General features: G+C 38.1%; 1 protein-coding gene across 1 annotated transcript in view; it reads right to left on the bottom strand.

The window, feature by feature from the left end:
* Positions 1–17,983, bottom strand: part of LOC141903753 (cadherin-related family member 1a-like) — a 41,925-nt gene extending 23,942 nt beyond the window's left edge. The window contains exons 1-4 of the mRNA XM_074792032.1: positions 17,853–17,983; positions 11,580–11,676; positions 11,265–11,494; positions 286–357 (exon numbers count right to left, since the gene is read on the bottom strand). Coding sequence (XP_074648133.1) covers positions 286–357; positions 11,265–11,494; positions 11,580–11,643 — 366 coding nt within the window. The 5' untranslated portion in view covers positions 11,644–11,676; positions 17,853–17,983. The remainder of the gene's footprint in view (positions 1–285; positions 358–11,264; positions 11,495–11,579; positions 11,677–17,852) is intronic.
* Between the last annotated feature and the right edge of the window lie 520 nt (positions 17,984–18,503).

The following is an 18,503-nucleotide window of genomic DNA, read 5'->3' as shown; positions in this document are numbered from 1 at the left end:
GCTTTGTCCGTCTGATCAATGTTACCTTGGTCGTTTGGACTATTTTTTTTGAAAACATCAATTCTTTTAAGAATGGACCTACGTTTGACTTACATTTATCTACCAGCTAGCACACATTGTGCAGTACCATTGATAGCATGTGAAAGCTGGATCTTTTATATTTGCACATCGAAATCATCGAAGCAATTTGAAGTAAGCAGTTAAACAAAGGGTTTAAGGACACCATGGCCACTTGGTGGAATGCTGGATGATCGACAGCTCAACATCCCTTGGTTCTATACTTACTAAATTAGTTTTGGAGAATCTATGTCCTGTTGAGTCCTCAGCTGTTACGATAACTTTAGTTTGTGTATTCGTCTGAAACATAAAGTTTCCCAACTGACAGTAAAATTTGAACAACAAATAGATAACTAGATCAACAAATAAGCTTTCCGACAAAATTCAAAAGGGTTTTTATTATTGCATTAAATATTTTGAAAATTCCTAAGAGAGACAAAGCCTCTTTCACAAGTTACAAGTTATTTTGTACCAAGGGAAGCAAGTGTCATATGCGATAGCAAAAATGGATTTTGCCAGAGCAAAAGTCCATAATGAAATTAAAACGAAATAAAATAAAATAATTTCAAACAAGGAGCCTATCAGCTTATATAGCTCTGCTGTGTGATTTGAAGAAATAGAAGCTGCATACCTAAGGGTGCCCCCTTTTGGCCAAATCCAAAAAGGGCTCTGAACTTTGTAGGTATTCGTCTGGAGAACATTCATACCAAATTTGGACTTGATCTGATTAAAACTGTAGGGCTAGTAGCGATTTGAAGAAATAGAAACTCCGACCCCAGGGGCACCCCCCTAGGAGACAAATCCAAAAAATGGCTCTGTAACGTGGTCCGTAGAACATTCATATCAAAATTTTGAATTGATCTGATTAAAACTGTAGGACAAGTAGCGATTTGAAGAAATAGAAAATTCACCCCCAGGGGTGCCCCCTGGTGGAAGAATTAAAATAAATTGACCATGGGCAAAGTGTGATTTACCTTGAAAGCTAGAGGTTGTTTGGAGGAAGGGCATTGCTTGAAAAGTCTTTTTAATCGTGACTTCAAAGTTCTAGACGATTATATTGTATTTTATCTTTCTTAAAGAATTATTTTGTAGTCAAATAAGACCAAAGATAAACATTTGTTTATGGTCTACGTCCAAAATTTCGTAGGGTGCAGGCAGGCGCGGCAGGGAAACTACTTCATATTTTCAAAAAAATATCCCCCAAGAAATTCTTGAAATTAGAAGCGTTTTCCGAGCACTTACAGCGATCTTGAACCCATGAACGATTGCTGAGCGACCACCATATTTTGAAAGGTAATGGCTATTTCCAATGTGGCAGATCCACATTCAATGAGATCTAAAGCAGTAGGCCAACAGGTCGAGCCCCTGATTTTAGATTTTTACAATTTTCAGAAACCAAAGTCAACACAGAAAGGTGAGACCCTTGTGTGATCCATTTTTCGGTCATTAAATGACAGATGTCTCTGACAGTCACAGAACGTACAGTTATGTGTTTGAACCCCAAACATCCCATCTATCATTCCGATTCCTATCATAAAAAATAACACAATCTAATGCAAATTCAATTGAGAAAAAGACTTTATTGTGAATAAAACATCTAGTACAAACGTTATTCATGAACTGTATAATATGAGACAGTATGGTCGACACAGAGCTCTGATGTCAAGAAACCAAATATTCAATTTAGATACCCAGTTTTGCGTAGCTTTTGGGTACGGATATTTGTTTCGTGAGTTGTGGCAGCTTTCCTTTTGCTAACTCTTTTCACGGCACGGACTGCATACTTATCCTATATTTCCTTCCTCACTTGGACAGTCGCAGCACGCTTGTTTTTATGTTTCCTAGATGCTCCCCGAATTTTTTGACATAGCCGTTTGTTGACAGGGCTGAACCGAACATCCCTACGCCCAAAATATTGTAAGGCAGTTTGACCTTTGGCAAGGAGAGCATATTTTATGGACTGGTAGGCCGAATATGTTTTTATGTTTAGCCTGTTTGTCTTCTTGTTCAATAAGTGATTCATGATAGAAAACGATGCCTCTACCGGGGGACCATGAAAGATACTAAGGGACGCCCGAACCACAGCACACACGGCGGGATATTTTCCAGTCTTCATTACCAAGTGCCACCATCGGTCAATTTTACCATCGTAGATAGGGAGGTCATGGTCGACTGAGAGCCTCGTCAGCTGGCTGTAAAAATCCCCATCATCTTCACTAATAAACCAACCAAGATTGTGATCATCCTTTAAGGCTTTCAACCCTTTTGAGGCGATGGAATGAGATAAAATCGAAGGATCTACACGCGACAGAGCTTTCAAGACGTTACTATTGATAGGTAGTTTCATCTGCATATATACTCCACATTGAATGTAGGCAGTTTTGACTTTATCAAAAAAATCTTTTCTCGTTTGGGCATCTACTTGTTTCAGAGCTTGAACATTGTCATTACCCACGAACATATCAGCTAGTTTGTACTGCAGGGTTACATCTGTGAGATCAAGTGCCAGGAGCTTTTTGGCTGATTTATTGACAATATTTTCTGGCTTGATGAACGAGGCAATAAACTCCCGAAAAACCTTCAATTGTTCTTCATGTAGTTTGTGTACGAGAGTCTCCTGTCCTTGGAACACGCAAACATAAGATTTCAATATAGGGAAAGCTACCAAGTAAAAATTCATGATGCGAATGGTTCGACTCTCCTGGTACAGCACTCTTTCTAGTATCTCAACTTTCCTTTGCTTTCCAGCATCTGTCATTGACTTGCGTTTTTTTCTCAATCGATCATGTATTTCCTTGATTCTACCTTTAGCCTCCGGACTCAGGTTAGATAGGAGGTCATCAATTACAGGCTTGTATGCCCCAACCATTTCAGTCGGCAAAAAAGCCGAGTAAAACACTTTCAAGGCAGGAAACATAGGTAGACATGAAAGGGATACATCATACACTGAGAGCCATCTGTGCGGAACATAATTCTGAGGGGCAACGTATTGAATTTCTAGCAAATCACATATCTCGGCTAAGTCCTGCTTAAAATCAGGTGACCATTTAAAATCATTGAACAATGTTGTATACAATTTTTCGACCCAATTTTCAAAAACATCTGAAAGTTTCTTCGCACAATTATGAATGTGGTGACATGAATCCCCATCAATGTCCAATAAATCTTTTGCTTTTTCGCGAATCTTAGCTTCTACCTAATTTCGCTTCCCATTCATGACGTTACACGAATCAGCCAATATGGAAACTAGATTTTTAAGATGAACATCGTGGTCATTCAGCAATTTCACCAAGGCTTGATATATCGATTCTGCGTCAACTGTTGTCATTTCGATGCCTGCAAAATGCTGCACGACTGAACGCCCTTCTGTGACGTCAAAATAACTCACCAGAACTCCTAATAAAGAATTAAAATTCACATGATATAGGCATATACTCTCCACCTCTCGTCAAGCATAAGTGATCTAAACCATTTTTATTGTTTCTAAAAAAACCCACCTAACACTTTTTTGTGTACTAAAGACGTGCATTCGTCAATATTCAGTGAAAATGGGCCATGTTGTAGATGGTTAGCTGTTTCATCAGTGAAGTATTGCCCCTTCCCATGCGTTAGTTTGTATGATGCGGTGAACCTAGAAAGACTAACTTCTTTGACAGCAGATTTGTCAGCATTTTTGTCCAGGTTCACGAGCTAAGGCGCGATGCACAGAGGCAAATTATTTTCAGCGATAAAGCCTAAAAGCAATGCCTGTAAGAAAAGAATGCACCAGTCATGGCAAAAGTAGGGCTATGTGGTCATTTACTGCTTCAATGTAAACTACCGGGGTAAGGCTAAACAAAAATAATACCCTGTTTTTCTGCAGCGGTCGGGTCATTTTTGTAAAATATAATAAAATTTGTAATCAGTTCATTTTTATAGCTGTCTGTTATAGTAAAATTTATCACGATTTAAAAAAAGATGGGCGGCCGCCGGGTCTAACTTTTAAGCTCAGCAGAGCGGAGAAACAATGTATCAATTTTTTTGCCTAATACTGGATATATTAGATTTATAAAAAATAAATACGCATCATACCTCAGTAGAAGAGATACGATCGCACCAAAGGGGTTTTATTGTGCGGGTAGTGGTTGGTGCCACGGGGGGTGGAAGTTCTAGATGCTCCGTAATAGGTATCTGATCTGTTGAGATAAAGTTCTTGAGGTGTGTATCCGTTTTTAGATGGAGGTTCGTCATATCTTCAATCGCATCGATTATAAGTCATTTAACCCGAGAACCAATGAAAAAAATGCTCACATAAAAAAACGTACCGCGATTTTACAAGAATTGGCTCAATGCCAACCTCATACTGCTGACAAAGGTAAACCAAAAAATTACTCTGTAACTTCATAGGCCGTGGTCCATAGAACATTCATACCAAATTTAGAATTGATCAGATTAAAACTGTAGGACTCTAGCAATTTGAATAGAAACTCTCCTGGAGGGGCCTACCTGGTGGTCGCATAAAAATGGCTTTGTAACTTCATAGGCCGTGGTCCATGGAACATTCATACCAAATTTGGAATTGATATAGAACGATAACCACACTCAAACGTGGTGAACGGATAATAAGAAAAAAACCCACTATTTACAGATTAAAAGAATTTAAAAACAAGAATTTATTTATTCAATCTCAAATATATATAAGACACGACGTTTCGATCTCACCCTAGAGATCATCGTCAGGTATGAGATATTGACTAACCAGAAAGAAACTTTCCATGATGGGTTTCTGTGTAATTGTTTCTGTTTCATTCACCAAACTCGCTGTCAAAAAGGCGATTCTCGATATAAATAGTAATGGGTTTTCCCCGCGGGATACCCGCTTCGGGAAAGGCACCTGAATCGATACTACGAGTTCGAATCCCAATATTTAGACGTAATTTATTATTCTTTGAAATAAATTCTTAGAATTTCTACTTATGATAGTGATCCGCAGCAAGATTTCGTAGTAGCTAAAAAATGTTGTAATGTTGATTTCCTGAATGCGTTGGTGGTTATTAATGGTTTCAGACAACAAACGAATTCAGATACCAAATTTGGAATTGATATAGAACGATAACCACACTCAAACGTGGTGAACGGATAATAAGAAAAAAACCCACTATTTACAGATTAAAAGAATTTAAAAACAAGAATTTATTTATTCAATCTCAAATATATATAAGACACGACGTTTCGATCTCACCCTAGAGATCATCGTCAGGTATGAGATATTGACTAACCAGAAAGAAACTTTCCATGATGGGTTTCTGTGTAATTGTTTCTGTTTCATTCACCAAACTCGCTGTCAAAAAGGCGATTCTCGATATAAATAGTAATGGGTTTTCCCCGCGGGATACCCGCTTCGGGAAAGGCACCTGAATCGATACTACGAGTTCGAATCCCAATATTTAGACGTAATTTATTATTCTTTGAAATAAATTCTTAGAATTTCTACTTATGATAGTGATCCGCAGCAAGATTTCGTAGTAGCTAAAAAATGTTGTAATGTTGATTTCCTGAATGCGTTGGTGGTTATTAATGGTTTCAGACAACAAACGTAGTAAGATGTAGTAAGCAGGTTGTTGTTTGATGCTTTGATCTATCAGCGCTGACCATAAATCAGCCTGGTGTAAAAATAATTCTTTCTCGGTTCTTCTGCTGCGTTATCTGGCAAACATTCAGAAATCTTTTTATAAACTTAAGAATAGACGGAACCGTATTTGGTCGGAACAATGGAGTGTATTTATAATGAGGCTCGTGAAGGGATCACGCTGATACTTGATGATATTCCCGGCTACTTTCCGTAAAAGGAAAAACCGGAAATTTAGGAAGATGTGGTTGTTTTGCTTATCCTGTATTAAAATAGAATTAGTTAAATTGTAGATAAAATAATTAGTATAAGTATTTCAAATAATTTAAGAATTGATAATCAATCACAATGTATTCCGAATCGTAGTTAATTATAATAATTAAAAAAGAAACAATGAATTTGTACTGTAATTAGAAAAGAAAACAAAGTTTTGAAAAGATATTTAATTTGAGTAATCTAGATGTTGTTTAAGAACAAATTGTGAATAATCGCTAATGTTTTAGAAAAATTAATTTGTGTTAAATGTTTAAACTAGCTGTCTGAAGTTTCTGTTGTCTGTATGCGCTCGTTGGTAATTCACAGACAATAGCTGCTCTCTCAACAACGACTAGCAATGAGTGAGTAAATCACAACGCGTCATGACAGGAGGGTTGGAAGAAAAAGTTTATATCAGCAAATCAGTTTCTAAAAACCTTTAGATCAGCAAATCAGTAGGGCTAAATTTTCCGTAACTAAAAACGGTCATGACAGTTGGGTAGCTGCTCCTTGCCAAAAAGCGGAAGACCCTGCGTGGGAGAATCGGAATTCTGAGAATGCCGGTTCTTCCTACAAAAGGGGGCCGCTATCGAGAGAGAGGAGATAATTGGTACCTTAGTAAGACCAGTGTCGACAGCAGGATAAGAGAAGCTTCGGAAGGATAGGGATTCATATACAATAGGGATTAGGAAAATCATTCTTTGTTCAAGGTAAATAAAATATATTATCTTCAATATTATCATCCGGTATTTCAATTTATTCATTCGGATTTGTGCACGGACACGTTCTCTCGCCAGGGCCTTACTCAAGTATTCTATAGATAACGATTAAAGAGAGGATTGTGACCGGTGTATCAATAGGATGTGCAGGTTTTGATTTGGTAATGATGTTAATAAAAGTTAACCACTTAAGGTATTGTTTTCTATCTATTATTTGTGACGGATTAGTTTCGATGCTCCTCACAACCCGCCCCACCACGTGTCACTTATTCACGGACACGCGGATTGTATCATTTGTAATAGGCCTACCACATGAAAGAGTCCATGGCCTACCGTAGAGTAGTAGGGCCTACCGATCACGCTATGTGCGATGAAAGTAGTGTTTGAATAAAACAAATTTCTAATGAAATAAACATTATTTATCATAATTAATCAATAGATCAGGTGCCACCTAAATAATTGTTTGTTTCGTGAAATTTGTACAAAACTTTGCGACTTCGTCATGTCTTGTGACCCTGAAAATACTAGAAGAATCATCGGTAAGCTTATAAAACGGCGAGGTCAACATAGTAACAACAACTTCGGGGATTGAAAAAAAAAAAACTCGAAAGAATTATTTCTTATACTGATGAGTTATACTGATAGGGAGTAGCGACCGTCATTGACACCGGTTATTTATCCATTCACTATCAAATGTGACGAGCCCAATAAATGATTGCGCATAGATTCGGCCTCTCAGCATTTAGCACAGCAGTTCCGAGAAGTGTTAAGACCGATCAGCGCGCGCGCTATCTAAAACCGGTGCTAGTACAATCAATATCTACAGGTATATACGTGTTCAGTATTACACAGCGAGTACCAGTATGTTGATCGAGCGTCGTCGTAGCAACGCGCTATACAGCGGCTTGAAATAGCGAGTTACGTTAATTATCTTTTAACCAAATTAGAGCACTTATAACCATCGGAATCAAATATAAACCAAGCTGCACCATCTACATCAAGTAGAGAATACCTGTGTGAAATTACAGAATTGTCGGTCCACACAAACAGCTTAAATCGTGTCATAAAGAAACATCCACAGACGGACAGACAGACAGACATGACGACGATGCCATGGATGGGTTCGTCTGACGACGAAACCCATCAAAAACAGGGGTATATATACAGAGAACAGGTTAATTGAGTAAATTGGTGAGTGAGTAAATAATTAGTGTTTGGCAAGGCATGAAGTAATATACTTAGAAAGAAGGGAATTGTGCGGAGAAAAGCCATTATTCAAATTGGTACTAATATCTGAGTGACGAGTAATTAGGGCAGACTCAACTATGTGGCGTTTAGTGTAATTGCTGGAAGTATAAATAATTTCGGCTTTATCAAAATTAAAACGATGACCAGTGTTCCAAACATGATTGGCTACGCCACTAGCCGGTTTTTGATATATTATATCCTTTTTGTGTTTCGAAATTCGAGTTTTCAATTCACGACCAGTTTCTCCAAAGTAAATTTTATCACAGCCAAAACAAGGAATTTTGTTAACTCTGCAGTCCAAAGGTTTAGATTGAATGTTTTTAACCAAAGTCTTACTAATTTTGTTTTCATACGTGAAAATGATTTGTTTATCCAATAAAGAGAGAGAGTGACGAAACTTTTCCAAAACAGGTACATAAGGAACTACAATGAACTCTGAAATGTGTTTTTTATTTTCTGGAGGTTTAGAATTGAAGAAAGTACGTTTGGCCTTAGAAATTTTCAAAATGTGATCAGGGTAAGCCAATTTTTTAAAAGAGTTGGATATATGGTCAAATTCAGCCGAAAGGAAGGTTTCATCGCAGATCCGTAGTGCACGGAGCAGGAGGCCTTGAGCGAGACCAATTTTGATTGATTTAGCAGTAAACGAAAAGTAGTGAAGGTATGCCTCGGCGTTGATAGGTTTACGGTAGCCTGAGAAAATCAAATGAGAATATTTATTGTGAATTAGAACATCTAAAAACGGAATTTGGTCTTTTTGTTCCCGATCAAAAGTGAATTTCAAAGATGGATATTGGGAGTTGATGAAGTCGATAAAAGAGGTATGATCAAAATCATCAGAAACTAAGGACAGAATGTCATCAATATATCTTATCCAAAAGTTAGGTTTAGAGCCAGCGTACTTAGGAAGAATTTCGGATTCAAAGTGTTCAAGGAAAAGATTAGCTAAAATGGGGGATAATGGGTTACCCATAGCGAAATGGAAAATTTGTTCATAGAATTTGTCTTAGAATTGGAAATATAGATTGGTTGTAGGCCTACAGAGTTCCAAAAGTTCAAGTAAACAATCTACAGGAATTGGGAGATCAAGATTGGAGTCCGGTAGTTTTCTTCTTAAGAAATTGGGAGTTGGTTCCAATGATATATTTGTAAACAAGGAAACAGCGTCGAAAGATATAAATTAGTACCAATTTGAATAATGGCTTTTCTCCGCACAATTCCCTTCTTTCGAAGTACATTACTTCATGCCTTGCCAAACACTAATTATTTACTCACTCCCCAATTTACTCAATTAACCTGTTCTCCTCTGTATATATACCCCTGTTTTTAGTCTATATCTCACACCTGATCTCTAGGGTGAGATCGAAACTTCGTGTCTTATATATATTTTAGATTGAATAAATAAATTCTTGTTTTTAAATTCTTTTAATCTGTAAATAGTGGGTTTTTATCTTATTATTGGAATTGATATGATTATAACTGTAGGACTAGTAGCAATTTGAAGAAAAAGTTGACAGACGCACGAACGAACGAACAGACGGACAACGACACCTCACCCCCAACCCATCAGCTCTGCTGACCGTCGATCACAGCAAAGCTAAAATTGGGGTCCAGGGACACCATGCCCACTTGGGAAGTGGTTTCAAATGCTCAACAATCTAACATTTTCAATTTTCAACACCCCCTGGTGACCATATACAAAAATCAATGACCTTGAAACTCACCACAATCATAGAACATGTCAGCAGCTATGATTTTGTAATTGATTGTGAAAACAAAATATGCCTCGTTACCAATTTAATATGGAAATACTAAGTTATTCAAATATTCAACATCCCCTGGTGACCATATTCAAAACCCAATAACCTTGTAACTCACCACAATCATAGAACATGTCATGAACTACAACTTTGCAATTGATCATAACCAAATATGCCTAGGTACCAATATAATAAGGAAATACTAGGTTATTCTACTATTCAACACCCCCTGGAGACCATATAGAATAACGAATTTCCTTAAAACTCACCACAATCATAGACGATGTCATGAGCTACAACTTTGCAATTGATTGTGGTAACAAAATATGTATTGGTACGAATATAATATAGAAATACTAAGACATTGTATTCAATGCCCCCTGGTGGCCATATACAAAAACCAATGAACATGAAACTCACCACAATCATAGAACACGTTATAAGCTACAACTTTCTAATTCATTGACGTTACAAAATATGCTTAGGTATCAATATAACGTCGAAAAACTTTTTTCCACCTACGAATGAGTACTAATGACACCAAGATGGCCGCCAATTGCATCATAATTGGCTGATCAAAAATACCTGTCTCAGGTATAAAACATCCCTTTCCAAAGAATACCCATCAGCAATTGCAATGAGAAATGGCAAACCAGTAGGAAGCTACAGGACTCAGAATTCGGGCCAAAATTGACATTCTTGGGCACTGAAAAGGTCCTAGGACGACCATCTCGAGTCCGATCAACCCAATATTTATTATGCTGATGGGCCCTGCGGGTGGTTCAAATGCATATGAAAGATCAAGATGATTGATCAAGGAAGGCGCCTTCAAAATTTCCATCAAAAAGTTCAAAAACATGTAAAAAGTGCAGATTTTTGGCGAACAACAATGGCTGCCAGTCGGCCATCTTGATTCTGACAATGCCAGGTTTTGGGCTGAAGATGTGTCTAGGGTAGATACATGTATAAACCAAATATCAAAACATTACCTTGAAGCGTCTTCAAAACTTCCCAAAATAACTGGATTCCCTCTACGGATGGACGGATAGACGGAAAAAGTGAACGCAATAGCCCACTAAAGTCCCAAGTGGGCTAAAAAGTTGACAGACACACGAACGAACGAATGAACAAACAAACGGAGCATTCAAAGATGAAGCAGCTGCTTGGAAATGGCATTTCCAAGCTCACGATTGATAAAACACTAGTCCTATATCCAAGGTGAGACGAAAATATAATCTGAAAACCACCATAAAGCTGAGACAATAATGAAGTCCAAAAATGTTTCCTTGAGCTGGCACTTTGTTCAACATTTCAACTTTAAACAAAAATTCATCTTCAGGAATACCGGTTGCTTTCCAAGCACCTAGCTTTTATAAATTTTGGAGAAGGGCCATAAGCCCACCCTTGGGGGATATCGCATCTCTCGCGCTCATGACAGAAAGCTTAATCGAGCACCTAACAAAATCCAGGTACTCAATTTGGACAGTTTCCTACAACATTAGGAATCTAAGCTCTGAACTATCAATGGTACCAAGCAAATTTCCTGGAGACCAGTATTCTGCTGTGTACACATTTATCCCGATGTTCCGATGGAAATCACGAAACAGTAATAGTTACCTCCCTGTCCAGACGTCGACTGAGAATTACCAGTCCTGTAGATGGATTGATACATTCATATGTATCACTTTTCATGCCATAGGTCAAAGGTAAACCTTCTGGATCTATAGCTTTTAGATAGCCAATGGTAGTACCAATTGGAGTATCCTCTGGTATCCCCTTGAATCCAATGATATTTTCTAGAGTCTCAACGAATCTGGGAGCTAAATTCTTCTGACAAAAAGCATAGTCTACAAAAATGAGAGTAATCACTGTCGACAAGTAAGGTAACAGGTATGCAGTCCCACTTTTTGAACTATTAAGCCAGAAATTTACCAGTAAGGATAAAAAATAGAACAATAACACTATGACATCCAGGACTTTTCATCTTCATAACCATTATTTGTATTGATCAAATAATCTTTGTCTCGAGCTGAAATGTAAAATTGACAAGATTGTGCAAAGAGCAGTATGGGGAACATTAACAAGGAGCCTATCGGCTTATATAGCTCTGCTGTGTGATTTGAAGAAATGGAAGCTGCATACCTAGGGGTGCTCTTTTGGCCAAATCCAAAAAAGGCTCTGTACTTTGTAGGTATTGGTCCATAGAACATTCATACCAAATTTCGACTTGATCTGATTAAAACTATAGGACTGATAGCAATTTGAAGAAATAGAAACTCCACCCCCAGGGGCGCCCCCTGGTGGAAGAATCAAAAAAATGGCTCTTTTACTTCATAGTCCGTGGTCCATAGAACATTCACATCAAATTTGGAATTGATCTGATTAAAACTGTAGGACTAGTAGCGCTTTGAAAAAAAAGAAACTCCAGCCCAAGGGGGAAGAATCCAAAAAATGCTCTGTAACTTTAGGCCTGTAAAGTTACAGAGCATCTGTAACTTTAGGCCTTGGTCCATAGAACATTGATACCAAATTTGGAATTGATCTGATGAAAACTGTAGGACTAGTAGCAATTTGAAGAAACACGAACTCCAACAACAGGGCGCCCCCTGGAGGACGAATCCAAAAAATGGCTCTGTAACATTATAGGCCTAGGTCCATAGAACATTCATACCAAATTTGGAATTGATCCGATTAAAACTGTAGGACTAGTAGCGATTTAAAGGAAAAGTTGACAGACGCACGAATGAACGACGACGGCTCACCCCCTAACCCATTAGCTCCGCTGACCTTCGGTCACAGCGGAGCTAACAATTTAACTCCAGATAATTCAAATTATACCTCTGCCTACATTGACAAAATTGTGGCTTAAGATATGCCTTTAATTTGGGAATGTAATGTTTAACCTAAGGATCATTAAAGAATTGAATTGTCACCTGATACACATGCTATCTATCAGAGGACACGGAGCCGTATACAACAGCTATACTATTATAAATTCCTAATCAGGACCATTCGCATGAAACCTGCAAAATTACCCCTAATATTGAACATGTTTTCTAAATCATTTGATATTGAAATTATATGTTTACACATTTTTATATTGACCGCTTGTAGCTGCTGGTAAAATTCACGCTGGCCCTCCCTACACAGATCATAGATAGCTTTGTCATTCCCCCAGCATCCCAATGTCAGGGTCTTACTTTTATATCAGGCTTCCACATGGTGTGTACATCCGCCACTTTGACCGAATAATGCAATTTACTTATCATTTCTATTTATGCCTGCCGCTTCTGATATAATCATATACCCATTACTATTAAAATACGTCTTCTCATGATATTCAATGCAATATAATATTTCGATGTTAAAATAGAGCTCATTATATAATCACAGCAAGACATTTACATCTTTTTCAATAATATCTTGCCAAATAGCTTGTATGTGTACACCTGTGACATTTTGCACATCGATTTACGGCTGTGATTTGAAAAATGATGCTGAATGGTTAACATTGTTTAGGTTTCATAATGGTCACGTTTTATAAGGCGTCAAAAATTTTTGTATGAAATGGAAGATGACGGTCAATATCTAAAAAACCAAAATTATGATCTTCAATAAGAGCGGCAAAGTACTCAAAAGATCCAAATTTCACCTTGGTCATTCGAAGCTATCGAATGTCCACACCTATGAGTATCTTGGGTTCAATTTTACCTACTCCTGTTCAAGCTCAAAAAGTTATAGGCCTATAAATGAAGATTCTATTCGTTTAATAGCAATATTCCATTGATTATACTATGCCTATGAAGACATCAAAGGGTCTTTAAAACTTCCCAAAATAACTGGATTCCGTCTATGGACTGACGGACAACAGCAGAAAGTTAACGCAATAGCCTACTGGGACTTTATTCTCAAGTGGTCTAAAAAGAAACAACTAGGAGTCCAGGGACACCATGCCCACTAGGGAAGTGGTTTCAAATGCTCACCAATCTAACAATTTCAATACATAACGCCCCCTAGTGACCATATACAAAAACCAATGACCTTGAAACCCACCACAATCATAGAACATGTCAGCAGCTATGATTTTGCAATTGATTGTGATAACAAAATATGCCTCGTTACCAATTTAATATGGAAATACTAAGTTATTCTACTATTCAACGCCCCCTGGTGACCATATGCAAAACCCAATGACCTTAAAACTCACCACAATCGTAGTACATGTCATGAAATACAACTTTGCAATTGATCATGGTAACAAATTATGCCTAGGTACGAATCTAATGAGGAAATACTAAGCTATTCTACTATTCAACGCCCCCTGGTGACTATATGGAATAACTAATGTCCTTAAAAACTCACCAAAATCATAGACGATGTCATTAACTACAACTTTGCAATTGATCATGGTAACAAAATATGCCTAGGTACCAATCTAATAAGGAAATTATTACGTTACTAAGTTATTCTACTATTCAACGCCCCCTGGTGACCATATAGAATAACTAATGTCCTTAAAACTCACCCAAATCATGGAAGATGTCATGAGCTACAACTTTGCAATTGATTGTGGCACAAATATAATATAGAAATACTAAGATATTGTATTATTCAACGCCCCCTGGTGGCCACATACAAAAACCAATGACCTTGAAACTCACCAAAATCATAAAACACGTTATGGGCTACAACTTTCCAATTGAATATATAGTTACACAATATGCTTAGGTATGAATTTAATGTGGAAAAACTTTTTCCCACCACGAATGAGTACTGATGACACCAAGATGGCCGCCAATTGTGTCATAATTGGCTGATCAAAAATACCCGTCTCAGGTATAAAACTTCCCTTTCCAAAGAATACCCATCACAAATTGCAATGAGAAATGGCAAACCAGTAGGAAGCTACAGGACCTAGAATTCTGGCCAAAATTGACATTTTTGGGCACTAAAAAGGTCATAGGATGGCCATCTTGAGTCAGGTCGACCCAATTTTTCTTATGCTGATGGGCCCTTGGTAGATTCAAATATAAACCAAAGATCAAGGTAATTGATCGAAGCGTACTTGAAGCGTCTACAAAACTTCCCAAAATAACTGGATTCCGTCTACGGACGGACGGACGAAAAGTGAACGCAATAGCCCGCTGGGTCTTAAGTCCCAAGTGGGCTAAAAACTGAATTCTGCATGCGGGATGCGCATTTAATTTTTCAATTTTTACTGAACTTTTTTTGACGAGCACGGAAAATTAAACTGATGAGAAACAAGCAATTTTTGCATGGTCTTCTTATGGTGTTCAAAAGATTAAGAGGTGGAGAAATATACAGTGCTTCATCTAGCCAAAAATAGAAGGGCGGTCCGCCCCGCCCCCGAAAATAGCCGCCCTTGTGCCCTTCAGATGTGTCCCATGCTAGCCCTTGTGCCCTCATCACTTGCCGTAGGTCCGCCATCCTGCCCTTGTCAGTCACGAGTAATGAGTCAGGGCTTTCAAAATAAGCCGACGCATCCGACTGTAAGTAAGTTTCCTGCGACGGCTATGAAATATCTCGTATGATATCAACGATAGTAGCTCATGTGATCAGTGGTTATAGGCCTATTCAAATGTACTGCAGTCAGTGTGCATCGTGTGAAAACGTGCCTCAGACGCGTGGCCTAGTTTAAGTTTCCAGGAAATTGGCTGACTTCCAAACTACTGCCAATCATTCTAGCGACTGCCATTGTAAAGCTGGTAGTGTAGATTTGATGGATTGTTTCGTTTTGAACACATCGTGATGCTCTGGATCTTTTTATCTAGACTAAGACAAATTTTCTACATACAAGGTGAAAAACTTTGTTCGGTGAACTCACAGAGAGACTCGCACAGACAATTAGTTTGAGTAGCCTAATAGCAATAATGTGTTCTTAAGCAGACTGCTTACCAATTATCAACAGTTACTTGCCAATCACTAACACTATCAATTTAAATCAATTAATTTGATATTTCTAAGGTTAAAAACATTCAATTTCATGTAGGCTTATACACTATTGCTGGCTCTTTTTTGCTGTATTTGCTACTTAAGATTGCTTTTTTCTGCAATTTTTTTGTCTGCAACTGGTTTTCCAAATCATTTTGAAAGCCCTATCTAGATTAACTTTTGTTCATTGACAGGCATAGGTGTAAGGATGTACTGTGGTCAAGTGTGTCACTCATGGCATAATCAGATTTAAACATAGTTTCTAGTCCTCAATCGTAGTAGGGGGTACCTCGATTCTATGCATTAGGGAACATTGCAGTTTGCCCCTAAAACAGACATGAGTGCGTTATTATGTGCCCTTGCTCCGATGGAATCACGCACAAAAATGCCCTTATTTGAAATCAGCACCCTGCCCTTTTTTAATGCTAGATGAAGCACTGAATATAGGGGCCTATCTCAAAAAGATCGATATGACATCGATCTATTTATTTTCATCCGATGGATGTCAGACGATAATGAATAGCCTACTTAGGCCGACTAGGCAGTGGATATTTTACCATAGGCCTATACAGCAGAGTGCTTACTTCCGCCATTTTACCGTACATCAATTGGCTCGTGTTATGCACATATATTATTTATCATTATTACAGTTATTCGTGGTTTCATGTTTGATAATCAATTGAGTTTTGAGTCTGTCATACAGTAGCAATTCTATACTGTTGCGCTCTTTGTACTCTTTATACACTAGTTTGAGCCTCGAATTACCATGGTTTGTGATTTTCAGTGCTGTGTATTCAAACGTTTTCTACTCGCTTCACTGGCAGTCAGGTAGCCTATAGTACAGTTAGGTATAAATCTATGTGTAATGCATTTTTGGTAGTCATTTCTACTACTGGCTGCGAGTGGAGCGAGTCTCTCTTTAACTCAAGGAAGATAACGTGTTGTAAGTAAATTAAATTACCACTTTTTTGTGAAATTATTCAACTTTTGACTTCAAACCTAGTGTAATTCAAAAATTAATTTGTACTTAGTATCTGTATTTTTTAAATTGCAGAAACCGCTTGACTTGGTTTTTCAACTGTGTTGTAATAAAAAGAACATACAATTCATTATCTTAAGCGAGTCTTGCTGTTATCCTTGGGGTGCTGATATAGGCCTAGCTCGTTTACACCACACATGGGCACAGAGAAGCGCGACTTAAAAAATTCAAGGAAAGTGTGGAGAACAGATCCAGAGAAAATAGTGAGAGCGTGACTCGAACCCTGCCCAGTAAATTACTAGCGCAGTATCATCCCACATGACCACCGAGCTTGCTGTAATTCTACCGAATGTTTTAACTGGGCGATCCATAGCGATCCACAGCGCTAGCTAGCGCCATCTTCAACAACAAATGTTTTATTTCCATAAATTTGTATTTTTACCGTTTTTAAGAGCTCTATTAGATCACTTTTTTCAAAGATTGGTTTGTAATATTTTTCTCATGATATCGTTTAGAGAAATCGAATTTCAGAATTTTTACGGTTCTCAAACTGCAGATGCCAGTTTTAGTGTTAAAGTATTCCCAGTACCCCACGGCGATCCGTAGCGCACAATTCCCCGCATACTTAAGCGATCCATAGCGCAGAAATCCCCGTGTGTGTAGGCGATCCATAGCGCTACGGTAGCGATGAAACTAACATTACGAGTAGCGGGAAAAATTCCCGATTGCACCGGCGCTAATTTTCGTTTCCCGGCCCCTGTAGGGTGGGGACTTTCATTGACTGGTGCATTATAATAGGCCTATATAGCAATGATGAAGGCCTACGGTAAAATAGCGGAAGTAAACACTTTGCTGTGTACGATAAAATATCCACTTCGTACTTAACTTACTAAATTTAATGTCTATTTCAACGTGACTTGTTTCCAATCGGCTCCGGTCAGTTCCAGTCAGTTTTTAGTAGGCCTAGGAGCCGACTTGAGAGCATATCAGGTGGCCTAGCTCAGTCATTATGGTGGTACAAACCTGATAGAGTACATATATCGGCTACAGCCTACCTGATAAGTCTTAGGCCTAGGTCTAGGACCAAAAAGGACCGGCAGCAGTTGACCTAAACAACGTTTTGAAATAGAATAGGCCTACAGTAGGCCTACCTAATCGTTGTCAGCAAGCAATTTTATAATCAGATGGGCTTTTAAAAACATCCGATGGTGAAACATCGCCAGGCAGGTTACTGACTAGGCCTACTTAGGCCTAACTAAAATAGGCCTACTTACCTTCTTCAGCCCTTCTCTCCCCCTCTCTGTTCAGTTGGGTTTAGTAGGCCTAGGCCTTATTACTTAGTTTGGCTAATTTCTGTCGTCTCAGTGCGATATTCGTCCTGTGGTTGTGAGGAGTAGCCTACACCCTATACGGTCGGTGGTGGTATTTTTGTACAGTGTGACTGGGCTTTAAAATACTAACCCATTTTCCGCATAGTTTGTCACAATACATTTATACAATTTACAAAACCGGTTTATATCCCGCTAGCAGCCGTGCAGCGAAACAGAAATGCTTTTTCGAAACGACGAAAAACGTGCATTGCAGCAAACAGAACCTCGAGTACTAATTTGATGCAATATTAAAAACGAGTTATTTTAAGCATTCTATCTGAAAGTTGCTGTTTTTACTTCTAATTAAATTTCGAAGTTGTCAAATGTTTGCCTCAAACTTTTTCGTAAGGTGAGTTTGAGCTTTACAATTCACCAAATCAACTGACTGCTGGTCGAAACGTAATTGATATATTTTCCTCATTGGCCTTTAAATATAGAAAAATAAATATCTCAATCAAATCCCTCAATAATCTGTATTTCTTTAAGATTTTTCTTAGTAAAACAATTTAACAAATGTAAGCTTGAGATTTTTTTTAAAGTTCACATATCCAAATG

Source organism: Tubulanus polymorphus, chromosome 4, assembly GCF_964204645.1.
Source record: "Tubulanus polymorphus chromosome 4, tnTubPoly1.2, whole genome shotgun sequence".
NCBI classification, from domain to species: domain Eukaryota; kingdom Metazoa; phylum Nemertea; class Palaeonemertea; order Tubulaniformes; family Tubulanidae; genus Tubulanus; species Tubulanus polymorphus.
This window is presented reverse-complemented; position numbering and strand designations above follow the sequence as displayed.